At 39.4% G+C, this 21,194-nt stretch overlaps 1 protein-coding gene across 2 annotated transcripts in view; it reads right to left on the reverse strand.

Annotated features, from left to right (window-relative positions):
* Positions 1 to 629: 629 nt before the first annotated feature.
* The window catches only part of LOC121382427 (inactive polypeptide N-acetylgalactosaminyltransferase-like protein 5), an 83,008-nt gene continuing 62,443 nt past the window's right edge, over positions 630 to 21,194 (reverse strand). For both annotated transcript variants that reach the window (XM_041511978.1, XM_041511979.1), the window contains 10 exons: positions 17,540 to 17,698; positions 17,485 to 17,492; positions 12,883 to 13,060; positions 10,646 to 10,849; positions 9,118 to 9,235; positions 8,485 to 8,670; positions 7,409 to 7,543; positions 6,469 to 6,573; positions 4,163 to 4,297; positions 630 to 3,331 (listed from right to left, as the gene is read on the reverse strand). In XM_041511978.1, the coding sequence (XP_041367912.1) occupies positions 3,158 to 3,331; positions 4,163 to 4,297; positions 6,469 to 6,573; positions 7,409 to 7,543; positions 8,485 to 8,670; positions 9,118 to 9,235; positions 10,646 to 10,849; positions 12,883 to 13,060; positions 17,485 to 17,492; positions 17,540 to 17,698 (1,402 nt within the window). In that variant the 3' untranslated portion in view covers positions 630 to 3,157. The remainder of the gene's footprint in view (positions 3,332 to 4,162; positions 4,298 to 6,468; positions 6,574 to 7,408; positions 7,544 to 8,484; positions 8,671 to 9,117; positions 9,236 to 10,645; positions 10,850 to 12,882; positions 13,061 to 17,484; positions 17,493 to 17,539; positions 17,699 to 21,194) is intronic.

Genomic DNA, 21,194 nt, shown 5'->3' on the forward strand with positions numbered 1-21,194 from the left:
ATATATGTACATTCAAACATACAAAGATTATGACAGTGTTAAATTCATCATTAATTTATAGCTGCTCCAAGTAAGCAAACGGATACACACCTCAATTTCCTTTATAACATTGTGTGTATATATATATATATATATATATATAAAGAGCATATCGAAACCTATATAGTATGGGTATGTCTATATGTATGTCTGTCTGTATGTATAGATGAAATATATATATATATATATATATATATATATATATATATATATATATTGTATGTATGTCGGATTTGACTAGTACATACATAGATATTAACGTACGGTCACGGAATAAAAATCCTTTTTGACCTCACAACCTTAGAATTGCCAGTTCCCAGACCACCACCATAACCACTGGGCCACCGGGACATTCTCGTGTATGTATGTATATGTATGCATGTATGTATGTATATATTAATGTATTAATATCTACATATTATATATATATATATATCGAGTTTGACTATCTATGTATGTATGTATTGATGTATGAATATCTATATATTGTATGTCGAGGTTGACTATTACATACATAGATATAGATATGTATGTATGTATGTATGTATGTATGTATGTATGTATGTATGTATGTACGTACGTAAGTATGTATTGATGTATGAATATCTATATCGAGGTTGACTGTTACATACATATATATTAACGCACTGGCATAGTGAATAATTAAATCCTTTCTGGCCTCACAAATTGTCCCATGCCGTTGCTAGGACTCGAACCTATGACACAGAATCGCCCGCAACATGTTTGATGTGTGTGCATGTGTTGCAACAGGAGTATTTGCTAATGATATTGCATACAGAGTCAAACAGCACATTGCTAGGGATCATTAGCACTAATGACACAGCCACTTCTGTACGGTAGGTGTAATGAAACACGACCTAGCGCCAACATCTTTGACATTTCTCAGGATAAACTGTCGACTGTTAGCGTGGTGAGAGTGAAAGAGGGTACTCACCCACCCTGATAAATACAAAATAGTACCATTTTAATTTTAGTGATTTTTGTCTAAACGTTATTTTCGACATACTGACCATATTCCAGCAAAATAAGTCAAATTTGCTCATAATCTGAGATCATAAAAAACATTGTCCCAGTAGATCTATTGTCAAAAGACTACTTCAACATAACAACTAAAAGTGGCCGAATAGAAAATAGCACAGCCATGTTAAACAACAGAAACGAACTCTTTTTTTTTTTAAATACGACTTCTACTAATAATAATAAAACTCAAGAAAAACAACATAAACAATGATTGACATACAAAACACTACACGAGTGGTCGTTAGATGACATTTATCTTACAACGAATTGTTTTAAAACGTTTCTAACGTGCGAAAGTGAGTTGGATACGTTTTTAAACAAAGAGCTTAAAAGATAAATAAATTAAAGAGGTCAGAAATATAAACTATTCTAATTTGTTCAGTATACGACTGTCATAAACATATCCATGTCCAAGTAACATCTTATCGTCTGCATTTTCACGTTTGGGGAAAACACAATATAAAAATGTTTTATAAAGTCTCATTGTTACCACACGCAAGGTTTTAAGCCGTACAATGGTTTAAATACTATGCTAACGTGGGGCGGAGATGGGGGGGGGGGGGGGTCCCTTTTGTTTATGACAAACAATGATGCGGATGTCGAATAAAGCTAAACACTAATATGACGCATCCATCGCAAATATCTTCGATCATTAAACCGATCAACTATTTTTAGCGTTTGCTCGACTGGTATTCGGTTATCCACTTCAGTGCACCATAATTGGTTATCGATATTGCAATACGTACCGTCTTCGTATGTGACATCTACAAGTTTAGACTTGCTCAGGCACGGCGGATCGGGAGCAGGGGGGAGCTAATTCAATCTGAATAACAAATATTACTGGTAGTAAATCTTAAAGCAGAGATGAATTTTACTTGTAGAATGTAGGATATTGATTTCTACTTTTCAAAATGATATGGATTAGCAAACCCCCGAACCCTCCCGAGAAAATTTGCTTTGAGCCCTCGAACTGTCAGACACCCCCACTCCCACACACACCCCACCCAATGTCGACTTGCTTCCGCCGTGCCTGCTGCTTGCTGTAGGTCTAGCAACAATTTGTAGCAGATAAGGCAGTCGTGTTGTGTGAAGCATAATGCATTGATTTTGTGTGTTTGCGTAAGAATGCATTTATAAACCTACACTGTCGCGCTAGAGCGTAATAAAGTAAAAATGCGTCAATCTCCCGCAAGATGCGCGACACTGGGCAGACCTGCATGTTTCTCCTCTAAAGATGTATTTATTTGGATTACTTTCTTGTTAAACACCGTCAAGCCTGTGCTTCACTTTATTATACATACCACATAACTATTCAGCAGAGTGCATCATCAACATTGTCCTCCTTTATGACAGTGCCAACCGAGTCAAAGGATATGGTTGGGTTTCGTGTCACTATATCGAGTACCCAACACCACTTTCTGAATCACAGAAAGATGAATACCAATGCTCTAGGAAACACATAAGACATAAGAGCATCTAAGATTCAAACATCGTCCAGCGAGGCACATAGTAACGACACATGAACGTATTTTTAAACCGCGGGCTATGTTGTATGTAACATAAGGTCAATTCGACCCTTGGTCGACAGAAAAAGAGACAGAGAACAAAACCCGCTGCCGCCACGTAGACTCCGGGACGTAAGCCTTGACCGCGTTAAGAATTCCTGCAATGGAGTAGACGGGATGGTGGGGGCGGAGGGATGGTAGCCATGCCCTCCATGTTCATCTATTTCCCCCCACCCACCACCTTTATATTTCCCTATTGCCCCACAGCACGAGTCGTAGATAGTGTGGTTGGCAGCCTCCTTCCAATAAAAAATCTTGGCTATGCAAATTAAACCCTGGATCTTCCATTACCGAGACTAACGACTAGTTATATTCATGTTTCTCGCTTCAGAATGTTCCACGATTGACATTTTAAGGAATTGGTCGTCCGGTAATATTCTTCCACTGAAACCATCATCGTCCCAGATAATACTATTGCTGTTTTCGAATGCTTCCATTTTCACGCCAGGACTGCATTATCACTCGATTAACCTTGTTTTGTCCATGTATTCTACTTTGATTATTCGAGGGGGTTATCTCCCTCGATGGAGTTGTCTTTTGTTGATTAAATGTCTGTAGGTAGCTGTGTAGTTTTTAAACCGCCATTGCTGACTCGTCTTCTGTTTGTCACATGCTTGCATAGACAACATGGGACCTGCCATTAGCTGCAGACATAGTCCTGTCTTCTGGTGCCTCAGTTCACCATCCTGAAACACAGACATGAGCTGTTAAATCAATAGCATCAATGAGGACAAAGTCGTCATAATCATCATCATCATCTATAGCATCAAAGTAGACAACATCATCACCACCATCATCGTCATCATCATCATCATCATCATCGCCACCACCACCATCATCATCATCATCATCTATAACATCAATGATGACAACATCATCATCACCATCATCGTTATCTTCTTCATCATCATCATCATCATCATCACCACCATCATCATCATCATCATCATCATCATCACCACCACCATCATCGTCATCATCATCATCATCATCATCGCCACCACCACCATCATCATCATCATCATCTATATCCACTGCTACAGCTAATTCTAAACTACGCCACCAGAAATAAGTTATGTATGGAACCAAATATAAAAACATTACCAGTGTATATCTTTATGTCCTTTTTTATTTTTCGTTCCAGTCAGTGCTCCACATCTGGTGTAACAAAGACCGTGGTATGTACTATCCTGTCTGTGGGATGGCGCATATAAAAGATCTTTTGCTGCTAATCGAAACGAGTAGCCCATGATGTGGCGACAGCGGGTTTCCTCTCTCAATACCTGTGTGGTCCTTAACCATATGTCTAACGCCATATAACCGTAAATTAAATGTGTTGAGTGCGTCGTTAAATAACACATTTTCTTCCTTATGTCCTTTTTGACCCTGCAGTGAAGTCTTGAAGATAGGAAACCATTTGATATGACCCTTCCAAAACATCCCTACACCCATCTATCCAACATCCACTTTACAATACCCGGCATATGACTGCAAATGGAATCACTAGAATACCGTACCGGTGTGTGATTCCACGTGTCTTTCGGTCCCTCAATGCAGTTCTGTAGGTATGGAATATTCTCCATTCCCTCCATCAAGACTACCACACACTGTAGTGTGGTCCTCAACCTGAATTCGCGAGTCCAGGAAAAACCCTGTGCAAAATAGTGAAAACAAAATCGTTAGCTTCTATACGCCTGTTCATGAAAAAACCCTGTGCAAAATAGTGAAAACAAAATCGTTAGCTTCTATACGCCAGTTCATAAAAAAAAAAAAATCTGTGCGAAACATTGAAAACAAAATCGTTAGGTTCTATACGCCTGTTCATGAAAAAACCCTGTGCAAAACAGTGAAAACAAAATAGTTAGTTTCTATATGACAGTTCATAAAAATAAAAAAAATCTGTGCGAAATATTGAAAACAAAATCGTTAGGTTCTATACGCCAGTTTACGAAGAACCTGTGCAAAATAGTGAAAACAAAATCGTTAGCTTCTATACGCCAGTTCACGAAGAACCTGTGCAAAATAGTGAAAACAAAATCGTTAGCTTCTATACGCCAGTTCACGAAGAACCTGTGCAAAATAGTGAAAACAAAATCGTTAGCTTCTATACGCCAGTTCACGAAGAACCTGTGCAAAATAGTGAAAACAAAATCGTTAGCTTCTATACGCCAGTTCACGAAGAACCTGTGCAAAATAGTGAAAACAAAATCGTTAGCTTCTATACGCCAGTTCACGAAGAACCTGTGCAAAATAGTGAAAACAAAATCGTTAGCTTCTATATATTTAACCACATATCATTGTGCTTGTCCATGTTTTCTAAACAAAATATTGCTGGTTAGTTGTGGCTGTTTTATTTAACGACGCACTCAACACATTTTATTTACGGTTATATGGCGTCAGACATAATATGGTTAAGGACCACACATATTTTGAGAGGAAATCCGCTGTCGCCACTACATGGGCTACTCTTTCCGATTAGCAGCAAGAGATCTTTTATTTGCGCTTCCCACAGGCAGGATAGCACAAACCATGACCTTTGTTGAACCAGTTATGGATCACTGGTCGGTGCAACTGGTTTACACCTACCCATTGAGCCTTGCGGAGCACTCACTCAGGGTTTGGAGTCGGTATCTGGATTAAAAATCCCATGCCTCGACTGGGATCAGAACCCAGTACCTACCAGCCTGTACACCGATGGTCCAACCACTACGCCACCGAGGCCGGTCCAATATAACTAGGATTCACATTAATTATAGTACTGTCCTGTCTGTAGGAAAAAACACATATAAAAGATCCTTTACTGCTAATGGAGATTGTAGCTAAGGATATATCAGAATTACCAAATATTTCATATCCAATAGCCGATTATTAATAAATCAATGTGCTCTACCATAGGATCAATTCTGGTATAGCATTTACGAACAATTTACAATTTGGTTCCGGCTTTATAAAAAATGTAATTGTTTCTCAGGGACCCAATTCACTAAACTCTCACAACTTTGCGATCTCGCAGTGCAGTGCTAAAAGACTTGCAAAGAGGATGCTTTGTTGTCTAGCAGAGTCTAAGAGAGCTTTGTGAATTAGGTCCCAGAACTTTAAAGAAAGTCTTGTACATACAAATTGCATGCATTTTAAGTCTTTGCTCGTGAAAGTCTATGTGTGTGGGTTTTAATATCATCCACGCACAGGCTCTAAATCATGAGTGCATGCTTACACGTGATGTCACTTCAGTCGTCAAAATAAGGCCTTGACCTTTAGTAAACACGAAAAGTGCACATACACTTTATTTCTTACACACCCGCTGGTGAGAACACCATTTGTTATGTTTGATAACACATACTTGTTAACACATATACGTGCGATAATAAAACTGTAGCCATACGACTGGCTGCTCTTAGGTGACGACCAAGTCACCAACCCCATACCATCCAATGAAAAACAAAAGGTACGGTCTAATCGATCACATCGTGACGTACAATATAACCTGGAATTGACTTGTCTGTAACGCAGAAGTTAAGTATAAGCGAAAGGGCTGAATACAGGATTTAGTTTTTAAAAAGGCATTTAAATTTATTTTAAAACTGGGTTGGGTTTTTTCAGGATATGTAAGAAATAGAATACAATATTTGTGTCCATTAGATACCATTTGTCTTACAACTCGTTCTTTAAAAATGCATCCAAGTTGCTTTTGCTCGCTAAATACGTTTCAAAACAACTCGTTGTAAGATATCTGGTACCTAACGGCCGCTCATGTAGTATTCTCTATAAACACTCTGCATAGATTATTAGATATAATGGCAGATGCATTTCAGTATACCCGTACCTGCAACCACAGTGTAAACGTGCACGGCTTCACGATCAGTTTGACTGGTGCCTGGAACAAGTACTCGTCGTTATCCAGGCAGTACTTAGTTTCCACGTTCTCGAGCTGTGCGCAAAGACAAAAACAACCATATCAAGATTACAAAACATGTCTTTCATAGTGTATAATATATTTATCGCTACAAAGTCAGGGCGCAATTAAGCAAATGTATTTATCTTTTATTTATGTCTAACTGTTGTAAACAGTTGTGCATTGTTAAGTTGTCATAGCCATGCACAGTGTTGTAGCCTACACACATATTCTTTGTTCTCAGAGAGAGGGTAATATGTTGAAAATAGATGTCGATGAAAATAAAGTGTCTCGTATCGCTGTTGTCTCCATTTCTTTCTTTTTCTTTCTTCTTTTTTTTGGGGGGGGGGGGGGGGGGGGGTGGGGTGGGGCTTTCCTCCCTCTCTCTCTCTCTCTCTCTCTCTCTCTCTCTCTCTCTCTCTCTCTCTCTCTCTCTCTCTGTCTCTTGGGGGGGGGGGGTGTGTGTTGTGGTGTAGTTTCTCGAATAATATCAGAGTTTATATAATTTTGGAATTGGGAAGGTGTGATTCTAGTCATGGCAATGCTCGCCTACTACTCCATTAATTCATTTTAATTTATGTTCGTGTTTATATCCAATTAAGATTAAGAAGTACACTGTCCAGGGTACACACCTCAGCTATCTGAACTGTCTGTCCAGGGAATTGGGTTAATGGTTAGTTGGTAATAGTTAGTGGTCTAACATCTCACACTGAATCATTACAACTCGCTCTGGGTGGGAGCCGGTATCGAGATAGTTCATTACCTACCAGTCTCAGGTCCGATGGCTTTGCCATTACACCAATGAGGCAGGTACGGTTATTAGCAATACTACGGTAAGAACTGAAACAAATGCAATACTATGTATACTTACGCCACCCCAAGCAAATACATTTTCTGCATAAGGAAATAGTTCCGGCCAAACGTTTTTGAGGTACCAGTCAAACGTACGACACTTTAATTTCGATTTGATTTTTAGTCGCTCGCTTATATCTCCTGCATCCATATTCTGCAATCAGAAAACGAAAAATATGTATCTTAAAACTTAGCTAATTAATTAATATTAGGAGTCAAAATATCGTAAATAGAAGGCACCTCCGTAACAACATTCAGGCTTAAAGAGTATTTCCCACACAATGGGGTAACAGGCCAATATTGAAGGTGATGTATACAAGAGTTGTGTTTGATTAGTTCATACATTCATTCTTTATTCACTTTAAGCTATAAAGCTCATAAGTTACAATCAAGAAAATATATAAATACACATAGTATTATATTATAGTATTGTATTCTACACAGGTGTTCAGTGATAACACATAATGAAATAATGTACAATGGAAAGTATGTTAACAATAAACAATAAAAAATTATTATAATAAAAATAAATAAATAAATAAGATAAGATAATTACATATAGATAATTTCCAAAACTGCGTAATAGAAAACAGCTGAATAAATTTGTAAACAGATCAGTAAAGGCAACGCCACACGATACGAGTGCCTCGAACGTCAATAGCCGATGGTGAGAAGACATCGTTATGATGTTATCGTGGCTCTGTAATCGAATATTCTCGTACGAGCCGCTCGCATTGTGTGGCGTCGCCTTAAGGCTACAATTTATTTGTGAAAAAAAATTAATTGAAAAAGGGTTTTTAAAACTTAGTATTAAAAATTAAATCAAAGTAATTTAGCTTACATAATCTTTAATATAAGTAATAACCATAAATAACAATATTACCTAAGCGTACATACCTTCATATCTGGGTAATAGTCGTAGAGGTATTTCTTGTAAGGTCAATATTACCTAAATATACATACGTTCATATCTGGGTAATAGTCATAGACATATTTCTTGTAGGAGCAACATTACCTAAATATACATACCTTCATATCTGGGTAATAGTCGTAGAGGTATTTCTTGTAGGGTCAATATTACCTAAATATACATACCTTCATATCTGGGAAATAGTCGTAGACATATTTTTTGTAGGGCCCCATCCAGACGTCGACAGCGCGTTTGTAGTTATGAATCTCCGTCTGGTAGCGGCCGGCTGGAAACGAGTAGGGCTGGGCACGCGCGATGTGACCCACCTTAGCACACGGCGAGTGAAGTAGCTGGCCACCACATAACCACACCTGAAGGGTTAATGAATGAATGAATGAATGAATGAATACGTGAATGATTACGTGAATGAATGAATGAATGAATTAATTAATTAATTAATTAGTTAATTATGAAAGAACCAATGAACGAATGAATCAATGGACAGACGGACGGGTGGATGGACGGGAGAATGCATGAATGGATGGAATGGATGGACAGGTGAGTGAATTAAGGACTGTACTAGTTAATGGGTACAAATAATGAATAATATATGAGTGAATGAATAAACTGTAAACGAATGAATGAAGACAATGAACGAATTAATTAATTAATTAATTAAGTCTGCCTTTAACCTGTTTGAAAATATTCACATGGGAATAACGTGAGAAAAAAAACACGTTTGTTTGATGACAGTCGGAATATTACGAACACAAAGATTAGATATGTTAACCGGTGTATTGTATTGTGAGGATACGTACACGCCAAGCCAACTCGATGTTTTCTCCGCCCCAGATTTCCATGCCACTGTCATAAGTTCCAATGTCTTTAAAATACTTCACGTCAACTGCAAAGGCCGGCCCTACCATGACAACACCGCTGAAATAGACATGAAGAGTCACACAGTTACATAGCCAATGTGATTACACAGCAATATATATATATATATATATATATATATGATATACATATTATAGCTTATGTTGTCTACACTTTTGTATTCGTTTTCATTCATTGATTGTTACTTTCATTAATTAATTATGCATGACTGGCGGTTGATTTCGCGTGCTAGGTTTTGGAGAATATCTTTATTGATGAACAGTTTCTTAATTGGCTATGTTTACAATCCCTTATTTAAAAATTTAGTTTATTCATTCCTTTAAGCAAAAAAAAGAAAAAAGAGAAAGAAATGTTTTATTTAACGACGCACTCAACACATTTTATTTACGGTTATATGGCGTCAGACATATGGTTAAGGACCACACAGATATTGAGACAGGAAACCCGCTGTCACCACTTCATGTGCTACTCTTTCCGATTAGCAGCATGGGATTTTTTATATGCACCATCCCACGGACAGGGTAGTACATACCACGGCCTTTGATAAACCAGTCGTGGTGCACTGGCTGGAACGAGAAATAGCCCAATGGGTCCACCGACGGGGATCAATCCCAGACCGACCGCGCATCAAGCGAGCGCTTTACCACTGGGCTACGTCCCGCCCCTTTCCTTGAAGCAGATTAAATACATCATTCCTAATATGTCTCTACACAGTTAACAATTTATTTCTTGTTATTCACAGTTAAAGACAATTTCAAACAGGCCTCCCTCCACCTTGACCGTTCCATAGTTTTCCATTCAGCTGATCGGGTTTTTTCTCGTTCCAATCAGTGCACCACAACTGGTCAAAGCCCGTGGCATGTGTGTTCCTGTCTGTGGGAAAGAGCATATAAAAGATTCCTAGCTGCTAATAGAAACATTAAGCGGGTTTACTCTAATGACTACGAGTCAGAATTACGAAATGTTTGACATCCAATAGCCGATGATTAATTAATCAATGTGCTCTAGTGATGTCGTTAAACAAAACAAACTTTCTTTCCAATAGCCGACGATTAATTAATCAATGTGCTCTAGTGATGTCGTTAAACAAAAACAATTTTTAAACTTTCCATAGTTTTGCTCAATATACTTGTAGTTCTCTTGGCAGGAAATATAACAATTTCACGGACCGCAGCAAGCAATGATGTTCTTAAGGATAATGTCTAATGATAACATATGTGTACCAATTAGCATGTTTGTGTATATATAATATTCGGTTTGGGAAAAAACAACAACGACAACAACGACAACAGCAAAGCTATATGGACTTTTCTGTATATCTGGGGCCTAATTCACAAAGGACTCTTAGGCTCTGCTAGACAACAAAGCATCCTCTTTGCAAGTCATTGAGCATTGCACTGCCAGATCGCAAAGTTGCGAGAGTTAGTGAAGTAGGCCCCTGGCGCTTACGGAAGTGGGTCGACCTCCGATTTCGAGGCCTGCTGGTCGAGCCGGAAGTAGGTCTCGAAGAAAATGAGCCTCCAGTCGAAACCATATCTGGTCTTGTAGCCCGGCTCAAAGTCGTACTGCATGGTGTCCGCCTTGATGTAATCCAGGTGAGCCATGGCAATCGTGCTTCGGTTCTTCTTGATCTCAACCAGCAGTGGCTCCAGCCTGTTCAAAAGAAAAAAAGTAAAGTTTGTTTTATTTAACGACGCCACTAGAGCACATTGATTTTTTATCTTATCATCGGCTATTGGACGTCAAACATATGGTCATTCTGACATTGTTTTTTTAAAGGAAACCCGCTGTCGCCACATAGGCTACTCTTTTACGACAGGCAGCAAGGGATCTTTTATTTGCGCTTCCCACAGGCAGGATAGCACAAACCATGGCCTTTGTTGAACCAGTTATGGATCACTGGTCGGTGCAAGTGGTTTACACCTACCCATTGAGCCTTGCGGTGCACTCACTCAGGGTTTGGACTCGGTATCTGGATTAAAAATCCCATGCCTCGACTGGGATCCGAACCCAGTACCTACCAGCCTGTAGACCGATGGCCTAACCACGACGCCACCGAGGCCGGTCTGTTCAGAAGAATACACACAACAAGACGTCAATATATTATAGGGGCGGGATTTAGCTCAGTCGGTTGAGTGCTCGCTTGAGGTGCTTGCGTCGCAGGATCGAACCACCTCGGTGGATCCATTCAACTGATTGGGGTTTTTTTTCTCGTTCCTACCACAACTGGTCAAAGGCCGTGGTATGTGCTTTCCCGTCTGTGGGAAAGTGAATATAAAAGATCCCTTGCTCCATAAGGAAAAATGTAGCGGGTTACCTCTGGTGACTACAAGTCAGTATTACCAAATGTGTGACATCCAATAGCCGATGATTAATTAATCAATGTGCTCCAGTGGTGTCGTTAAACAAACAAACTTTTTTCAATATATTATAAGAAGAAACATAGTCTTGGTACTGGGTAACCAGTTTAACGTGCTCATATACCACAGGAGTTTCGAACACGCCTATCCTAAGTCCGGTCTCCGATATGACCAGGTGCCTGACTCGAGACAACATAGTCTAACATGTATGTGTTATGTATAGTGTGTTCCAAAATTTATCCATTAAATACTGATTCTCGGATGACTATCACAAATAGAGTTCTTAGTTCATATAAATCCACAGGACAATAAGATGTCGAAATAAGACATAGCACCATATTATTAATGAATTGTTAGTTAGGAATAGTATGTGTTATACAAACTGTTACATTAGTTTCGAATCGAGTGGCTGCCAGAAAGGCTTTTTAACTACGGTTAATTGGGCCTCCTTTTTTGTGGAAGACCTGTTTGGCCGCGTGTTTAATTTCAGGCTGTCAAATACCATGAGAATCGGTTCGAATCCTGCCAACTGACACTTTTTGTTTTTATAAATATTATGCAACCCCTGCTTTCCAATTGCATGTTTTTTCTTCTTTTTTTTTTTTTTATTCTTTTTTTGTGGACAATTTTCATGATTGTAGTGGTTATTATGTATGTATAGGGTATCTCAAAGTTTACTTACTGAAGATTGACTTCCACGTATGTAACAATCAGAAAAATGTTGCTTCTGAAAATTGCCTTCCATGTGACTAGCCGGCCTCGGTGGCGTCGTGGTAGGTCATCGGTCTACAAGCTGGTAGGTACTGGGTTCGAATCTCAGTCGAGGTATGGGATTTTTAATCCAGATACCGACTCCAAACCCTGAGTGAGTGCTCCGCAAGGCTCAATGGGTAGGTGTAAACCACTTGCACCGACCAGTGATCCATAACTGGTTCAACAAAGGCCATGGTTTGTGCTATCCTGCCTGTGGGAAGCGCAAATAAAAGATCCCTTGCTGCTAATCGGAAAGAGTAGCCCATATAGTGGCGGCAGCGGGTTTCCTCTCAAAATCTGTGTGGTCCTTAACCATATGTCTGACGCCATATAACCGTAAATAAAATGTGTTGAGTGCGTCGTTAAATAAAACATTTCTTTCTTTCCATGTGACAATCAAAATTGTTCACTACTGACGAATGTCTCATATGTAACTATAGAAATACTGTCATTATTGAATACTGTCTTCAATGTGACTATGAAAATATCACACCACTGGAAATTATTCATGTGACTAGCAAAAGAAAGTTACTGTTTGGTGTTAACAACTATGTCTTACAAAGAATGACTTACCAATGGAGGTTGACCTCCATATGACTGTCAAAGAACGACACCACCTCGGAGGTGACGAGTTCAAACCCCCGCAACCTCGCTTTGATCAGACCAGAACGCTTAGGCAACCGGATGATTGTCACCAGGCCTTTTGGAAAATGTTGCTTCACGTATTCATCGAAGTTAGATTTTAATGTGTCTAAAAATCAATATAAAATGCATTACAAGTGTCTTTTAAACTATATTAAAATCCCAACACTTTGAAACTTTAAGTCCTCAGGGGAATACAATAACAAAGTTAAAAGTAAAAATCAATATAAATTTAGATAAGGACAGAAAGTAGAAAACAAAGACGAAGAAAGAACAAAAAAGAAAAGACTTATGTTAACTGGATGCGGCGTGTGCGTGCGGTGTGGCTAAAAGAATTTTTAATGCATTAGTTTCGATGAGAGCGACTAGACTGGTTGCGTGCGATGCGAGCGTCTATAAAACGCATGCGGCCAGCCGCAATGAAATAATCGTATATGGTGTATATGCCACAAACGCAAACCGTAGACACATAAGACGCAACAGTGGGGCCGCACGCACGCACTGCATCCACTCTATATGAACCTTTAGGGAACAACAAACGGTTTGCTCCTTGTTGGTATTAAAGAGACAGTGCTGACTTTCCAACCATCGTAAGATGTATTCGGACTATCAGCACATTTATCAACTAAAATTACAGATTAAAGATATTTTCTGGTTTAGAATATCAGTCTGTAAATTCAATGTTTTTTGTGGTCGTTCTACTGTTTGCATTAGCTAAAACTTCATTTAACTTTCTATTATACATTTTGTTTTTGTACGTGCCAATTTATTGGGAAATAAAATCTAGAATTGGTTTCAAAAAACATCCGGGGTAAAGAAAAGAAAACAACAAAAACAACAAAACACTCCAGGTTAACGCTTATATAGACTGGATGTGGCTAAAACAAATAAAATGCATTAGTGGTAAAGCACTCGCTTGATGCGCGGCCGGTGTGGGATCGATCCCCGTCGTTAGGCCCTTTGGTCTATTTACTCGTTCCAGCCAGTGCACCACGACTCGTATATCAAACGCTGTGGTATGTGCTATTGTATCTGAGGGATGGTGCTTATAAAAAAATCCCTTGCTACTAATAGAAAAATGTAGCGGGTTTCCTCTCTACGACTATATGTCGATATTACCATATGTTTGACATCCAATAGCCGATGATTAATAAATTAATGTGCTCTAGTGGTGTCGTCAAACAAAACAAAGTTTAGAAACATCTAGACTATTAGAAATATATGTAAATATACAGACCCTGATATTCTAAACAAAATGCATAGCATACGTACTTATAGTCATTAAAATGCTTTATCGCGGGAAACGTGTTACAGTGGCACCTGTAAGGGTAAGTTAGCCAGCTGTTTGTCGCCAACGTTAGCCAGATTGGCTATACGGTATCCACATCAGAAACCAGTCAATATATACTGACGTCCAAAAGAAACTATACCAAGAAACATTTATTTAATTTTCTTTATAATTTGGATAATGGAAATAAAAGGGTGGTTAAATATCTTTCTGCTTTATGGAACAATAGTTTGTCCCCAACATGCCAAAACACCAATCTCATGAATATATATGTCTCAAACACATAGCATGTTCATTTTGTTCTTCGGTAGTCTCTCAGAGAATTGCTATAGTTTCTTTTGGAAGTTAGCGAAAAACAGCTGGCTGAACGCAGACCAGTACTGCATTTCTCTGCACTACTAATGTTCTTGTTGTTGATTTTCAAATTTATATCTTGATAAGAGAACGTGTGAAGTTATTTGTGACACGATCTCCACTTAGAGATAGCGCGATATTAACAATCGCATTTTCTCGCTCTGCACCTACAAGCTTAGTAATGTTTTCGCCGCCAATCAATAACTTGAAGCTCTTCATCACAAAATTTATTATATTCGTGTGCCACTTGTGTTTTGCTTAATAACACCATTAGAACATATTGATTAATTAATCATCTGCTATTTGTGCTAGGGTGTTAAAATATTCCTCCATTCATCCACTCATTCACTCATTCATTTATTCATTTATTTATTCATTCATCATTCATTCATACATACATACATACATACATGCATACAGGCATGCATACAGGCATGCATACATGCATGCATTCATGCATGCATACACATACACCCATACACACACGCGCGCGCACACACACACACGCACATACACACACATGTCCCTCGTACATATATAAATGCATACAAATTTATATTGATCCAGATTTAATTACCCCCTGGGCCAGTGCGCTAATATCTATGTATGTAATCGTCAACCTTGACATACATACAATATATAGATACTAGTAGTCATACATTAATACATACTAGCCAGTGCCAGGTGTGCCCACTGTTTCATGCACGTAAGCGGGACCGACCGCGTAGCTTATAGGTCCAATGCATATAGTTGAGTTAAAGAGCATTCTTTTTATGGATGTAATAGCTGACAAAAGGTATTGTGGCAGGTCTGCAAAGTTGCGGGCGATTCGGTGCCATAGGTTCGTGTCCTAGCAATGGCATGGGACAATTTGTGAGGCTAGAACGGATTTATTTATCCCCTGCGCCAGTGCGTTAATATATATAAGAATTGTTTCTCATTTTTTTTAGGAATTTATCGATGTATAAAAGTCACAAATGGTATAAAATCGCGTAGCAGTACAAGAAGTGTACCTTAAAACACTCAAAAATAATGTCTTTCGTTCTTACCGTCAGCCATGTTCTGTAAATAAGCGTAGGAATACATGTATACATACTATTGGATGTTTTGGGGTGTTTTTTTTAACAGAATAAAAACAAATAAAAAATATATTGTAATTTTTTATTTATTTATAACATGAATATCTCAAAAACTTCAAATAACTTCCAGTTCATATCCTCAATTAATTAGATTAATGTGCTCCTTAAAGATATCGCTATGCTGAGAACAATTCAAAATATATGTTTTGGCCAAATTAGTCAGATCTAAAGCTCTGGTATAGTCATGGTCAAGGGGGGGGGGGGGGGGGGGGGGGGGGGGGGGGGGGGGCGGTACGTAGCCCATTGATAAAGCACTCGCTTGATGCGCGGTCGGTTTGGGATCAATCCTCGTCAGTGGGCCCATTGGACTATTTCTCGCTCCAGCCAGTGCACCACGACTGGTACATCAAAGACCATGGTATGTGCTATCCTGTCTGTGGGATGGTGCATACAAAAGATCCCTTGCTGCTAATCGAAAAGAGTAGCCCATGAAGTGGAGACAGCGGGTTTCCTCTCTCAATATCTGTGTGGTCCTCGATCATTACGTCTGACGCCATATAACCGAAAATAAAATGTGTTGTGTGCGTCGTTGAATAAACCATTCTCTTCCTTTGGTCATGGTCAAGAAAATCTTGTGTCCTGGTGTCAATACATAAAGTATTTGTTGAAAAATCACGACGCACACTATCATTTTAAAACAAGTGTGAACTGCAAACAGCGTGAAAAACAGGTTCTTGTACTCGGCATGTTGTATTAACTAAAATATGGGTGTTGACCAGCTACAAACAATATGGCAACCTGTAAACAACACGACTAACACAAACCTGCAGAGCAAACGTTTTGCATTATTCATAGGAAGACAGTTACATTTATAGATATAAAAAAATAAAAAAACACGCTCACTTGTTAAGTGAATTTTTATGACTTTTTTTTTAAACGAAAAAGTAACAAATATTGCTAAAGGCGACGCCACACGGTGCGAGTGCCTGGTACGAGAGTAACCTATTGTGACAAGAAAAAAAAATACGATTTTATTGGTTGCTGTAGCCTCTATTAGAAACATATTTATCTGCCCTTGATTTGAATGTACGCTAAGCGGCCCGAACAGCCACTAAGTTACTTACGCTCTAGTCGCTTGCAACAAAGGCCCTTTGTTACTACTGAATCGGCTATTCTCATACGAGGCACTTAAATGTTGTGAGTGGTTTACCTAAGTGTTAAAATTATGTCGTGAAATCCTATTGTAGTTTCAAACATTTCAGTTAGACTGATTTTATTGGAACTCATTGGGACTCCTCTCGCAGAAACGTCCACAGGCTACGCTTTTGTCTGTCGATATGACTGTGTATCTGTCTGCTTTTTCTGTTTGTTTGCTTGTGTGTTCTTTTGTGTGTTTATTTGTTTGTATGTTTGTCAGTATGTTTGTATGTGTGTGTCTTTTTTTTAGAAATTAATATTTGTTTTGCGTGAATTTTGTGCTTTTTCTTTTTTTCTGTTTGTTGATGGGGGGGGGGGGGGGTACGAACGATAACTGCATTTAATATTTACACCCAAAAACATCTGTATAGTCGGTTTTTCTGTGTCTGTGTATGTCTTAATGGCTGACCTAGGTCACTGGCGTCATTAACAAAGACGATTTGAGTCCATCCGTAAAGATGTAAGACTCTGACTCTAGTTATGAATAACTGTACAGTACAATAATGGTTTACCTAGGTCACTGGCGTCATTAACAAAGACGATTTGAGTCCATCCGTAAAGATGTAAGACTCTGACTCTAGTTATGAATAACTGTACAGTACAATAATGGTTTACCTAGGTCACTGGCGTCATTAACAAAGACGGTTTACCTGACTCTAGTTATGAATAACTGGCGTCATCCACCAGGATGACCTGTTTGAGGATGTGCTTGGGTGTCCGGTTAATCAGACTGTAGATTGTTCTCAGCAGGATGGAGGGCCACTCGTTATGGAACGGAATCACCACGCTGGTTGTGGGAAGGTCATAGGGGTACTTCATGTCTTTACAGCTGAAAACAAACGAATACAATATAGGCGTCACCGGGAATTTTCACAAGGGGTTGAGGTTTTGTATATATAAAGAATTAATGCATCTCAAGGCTAATAATTTATTTAAACTAAATTAAACTAAACTAAACTAAACTAAACTAAATTAAATTATTGTCAATATCATATATTAGGAATAAAAATTGTATTTTGCGAGCCTTTGGCGAGCATAATACAATTGTAAAAAATATATTTGACGTATTTTGAGACAAAGAAACATTTCCAGAATGCAGGAAAATGCATCTCCTGCATTCTAGATTTTAAAACAATTCGGGAGGCATGCCTCCGGACCCTCTAGCAACTCGGCACTTTGAGCCGTCGATTACGCGCACCCTCACCCACCCACCCCCTCATATAAATTTCTGCGTACGGGCCTGTAGTAGAATCTGTCTTAAACAACAGAAGGAATTGAGATGAACAGTCAGTAACGTGTTACGCTATTGCCAGCAGTATGTTCGCGGTCATTGTGCAACACATCTGTCTTTGACGGCTCTATCAAGTTTTAACTTGCCAAATTATGCGGATTCGTCGATTTCAGAAGAATTGTTACGACGTAAGAAGACAATAGCAATATAGTTGTAGGGACTGCGACTCTGTTACATGGCGTGCAAGCTCTTTAGAATTGCGATATTTCCTAGTTATTTATAAACAGATCACGTGTGTTTGTTTGTTTTGTTTAACGACAACACTAGATCACATTGATTAGTTATCGGCTATTGGGTGTCAAATATTTGGTAATTACGACTCGTAGTCATCAGAGGAAACCCGCTACATTTTTCCTGGTGCAGCCAGGGATCTTTTATATGCACTTCCCCACAGACAGGGAAGCACAAACCATGGCCTTTGACCAGTTGTAGTGCACTGGCTGGAACGGGAAAACCCCAATCAGCTGAATGGATCCACCGAGGTGGTTCGATCCTGCGGCGCAAGTACCTCAAGCGAGCACTCAACCGAAAACCGGCCCTAAGATCACGTGTGACACGGATTAATATGTAGTTATTTATAAAAAATAAGATTTTTTTAAAACTATGTTATAGCACCTTTAATTTGTACTTATGTATCATCAGTTTATGTCAAAATGGCGAAATAAAACAGTTTAATGTTTGAGGTGTTCCTTGATAATGCTATTGGATCAGAAGAACCAACAAATGTGTTTAAAAGTATTATTCTTTACTGTGCAGGGGCGTGTGTAGGGGTGGGTGGGGTGGTGGGGGTAGAACTTTCACCCACACCCACTTCAAGCGAATTTTCGTAATTTGCGTATTTTGCTCGCCACAGTCTAGACCCCACCCACGACACTATTTCCTGCACACGCGTCTGCCGTGCTGTTAATAATAGAACGTCCAGGAGGTCGAGCGCTGGCAGTCACAAGCTGCACTGATTTCTAGAGCGATCCTCCTCCTGGTGAACGCAATCCTAATTGTTCTGAGTGTTTGGCGTGTTGCTCGGTGACGCAGTTCGATCCGAAGAACCAATTCAACGTCTTTATAACACCGCGATATTAAAAAAAACAAAAAGAAGAAAAAATAGAAGAAGAGAGAAGCCGAACCATATCGACAAAACTTCCATTTACAAATTGTTTCTCATGTGGTGAAAACAGGACTGTGGGGGAAACAGCCTACAGCGGTTGTGTATCAGTCTAGTATACCGTGATGAGAGAGCAAATTTAATGACGTGGTGGAATTGAACGGTGCGCGACTAAATCACAGCAGTGATTATTTTTCGTTTAAATACACTCTTTCAGCGCCGAAACCATTAGTGCTAAGTCACGCTATAGAATGGCGTTTAGGCTGCTGGCTATTTTGGCCTGCTTTGCAGTCTCATCAGCGCGCAATTTGTGCACGGAACCAGTGCAAGGTCGACACGATTTCGAGCTTGTGGGACAGAATTGCATTCTGTAAAGAGAATTGACGAATTAAGCACAGAATGACTTCATTGGCTGGCAGTTCATGCACGTAATGAATTGATTCTATTGAACGTTCTTCCCTCGACTTGACTTCCTGCAGACATAAAAATTGAAATTCATTTTGTACCGCGAAAGTATAAAGGGAAGTAACTTCAGTACGTGCTTATTTAGCGGGTTTACATTTGTTTCTTTTTACTAGTATTTGATTTTATTGGACACCCCCCCCCCCCCCCCCCCCTAAAGTTCTGGTTACGCCAATGCAAACCTCCGAATGTTAACTCAGAGAGAGAATGTACAAATGTACTCTCTCTCTCTCTCTCTCTCTCTCTCTCTCTCTCTCTCTCTCTCTCTCTCCGTCTCTATCTTCTCTCCCTGTCCCTCTCTGTCTCTCTCTCTTGTCTCTCCATCTCTATATTCTCTCCGTCCCTCTCTCTCCCTCTTGTCTCTCCATCTCTCCCTCCCCATATATTTCTCTCTCTCTCTCTCTCTCTCTCTCTCTCTCTCTCTCTCTCTCTCTCTCTCTCTCTCTCTAACCCTATCTCTCTCTGTCTGCCTGTCTCTCTCGGTCTCGCTGTCTCTCTCTCTAACCATATCTCTCTCCGTCCCCTCTCTCTCTCTCTCTCTCTCTTGTCTCTGTCTCCTCTCCTCTCTCTCCATTCCCTCTCTCTCTCTCCCTCTCTCTCCTCTCTCCTCTCTCTCTCTCTTTGAGATTTGTTTCGTCCTTTTTTTTCTGTGCGGTGAAGGGATATGTGTTGGGAGGTTTTCATTGTTGTGTTTGTGTTTTTGTTCTCGTTTGTGTTTCTACTTGTGTTTGTGTTTCTACTTGTGTTTGTATTTGTGTTTCTTTTCTCTTTTTTAACCTTTAAACAATATTTAGTTCTGCTGTTAACAAATGTTAGTATTTAATTTGCTGTTTACCCGCGAATTAATTCACTAACCTCCAGAGGAATCTTCTTCTTTTGTAAAAAAAAAAATTCCAGCTCTGGGCTTCGGGTTGCCATTGCATTATTTAATAGACTAGATCAATATGAAGCGACTGGGATAACGAACGTCTGCGTTCGATTAATAGGACACCGTTCAGTGCCCATCGGTCGCACGTTCGATCCAGCGTTAAATACGTAACACCGTGAAGCGTCGCAAACACACAGTACCAGTCTAGACGGCGCAACAACAAAAGCCGGTCTCGGTTGTGTAATCTTTTAGCCATCGTTTTTCAAGGCTGATAAGGAGCTGGGTTCGCATCCCGATACCAGCTCCCATATATATATATATAATATATATATATATATATATATATATATATATATATATATATACAGCAGCTACACCAGGGGTTTTTTCTTTCTGTTGTGCAAGTATTATTTTTTATCTTATCAGGGGCGTAGGTTAGGGTGTTAGGACGAACCCTCCCCCTTCCCCGGAGGCTAAAACAATGCAACATTAGGCTATTCATATAAAATGTTATGGGACATATTACGTAGACAAAAAGGTCCGCTAGGTTCATATTGAAATCCCCCCCACAGGTCTAAATCACGCTACGTCCCTTCTTACAC

Source organism: Gigantopelta aegis, chromosome 2, assembly GCF_016097555.1.
Source record: "Gigantopelta aegis isolate Gae_Host chromosome 2, Gae_host_genome, whole genome shotgun sequence".
Classification (NCBI taxonomy): domain Eukaryota; kingdom Metazoa; phylum Mollusca; class Gastropoda; order Neomphalida; family Peltospiridae; genus Gigantopelta; species Gigantopelta aegis.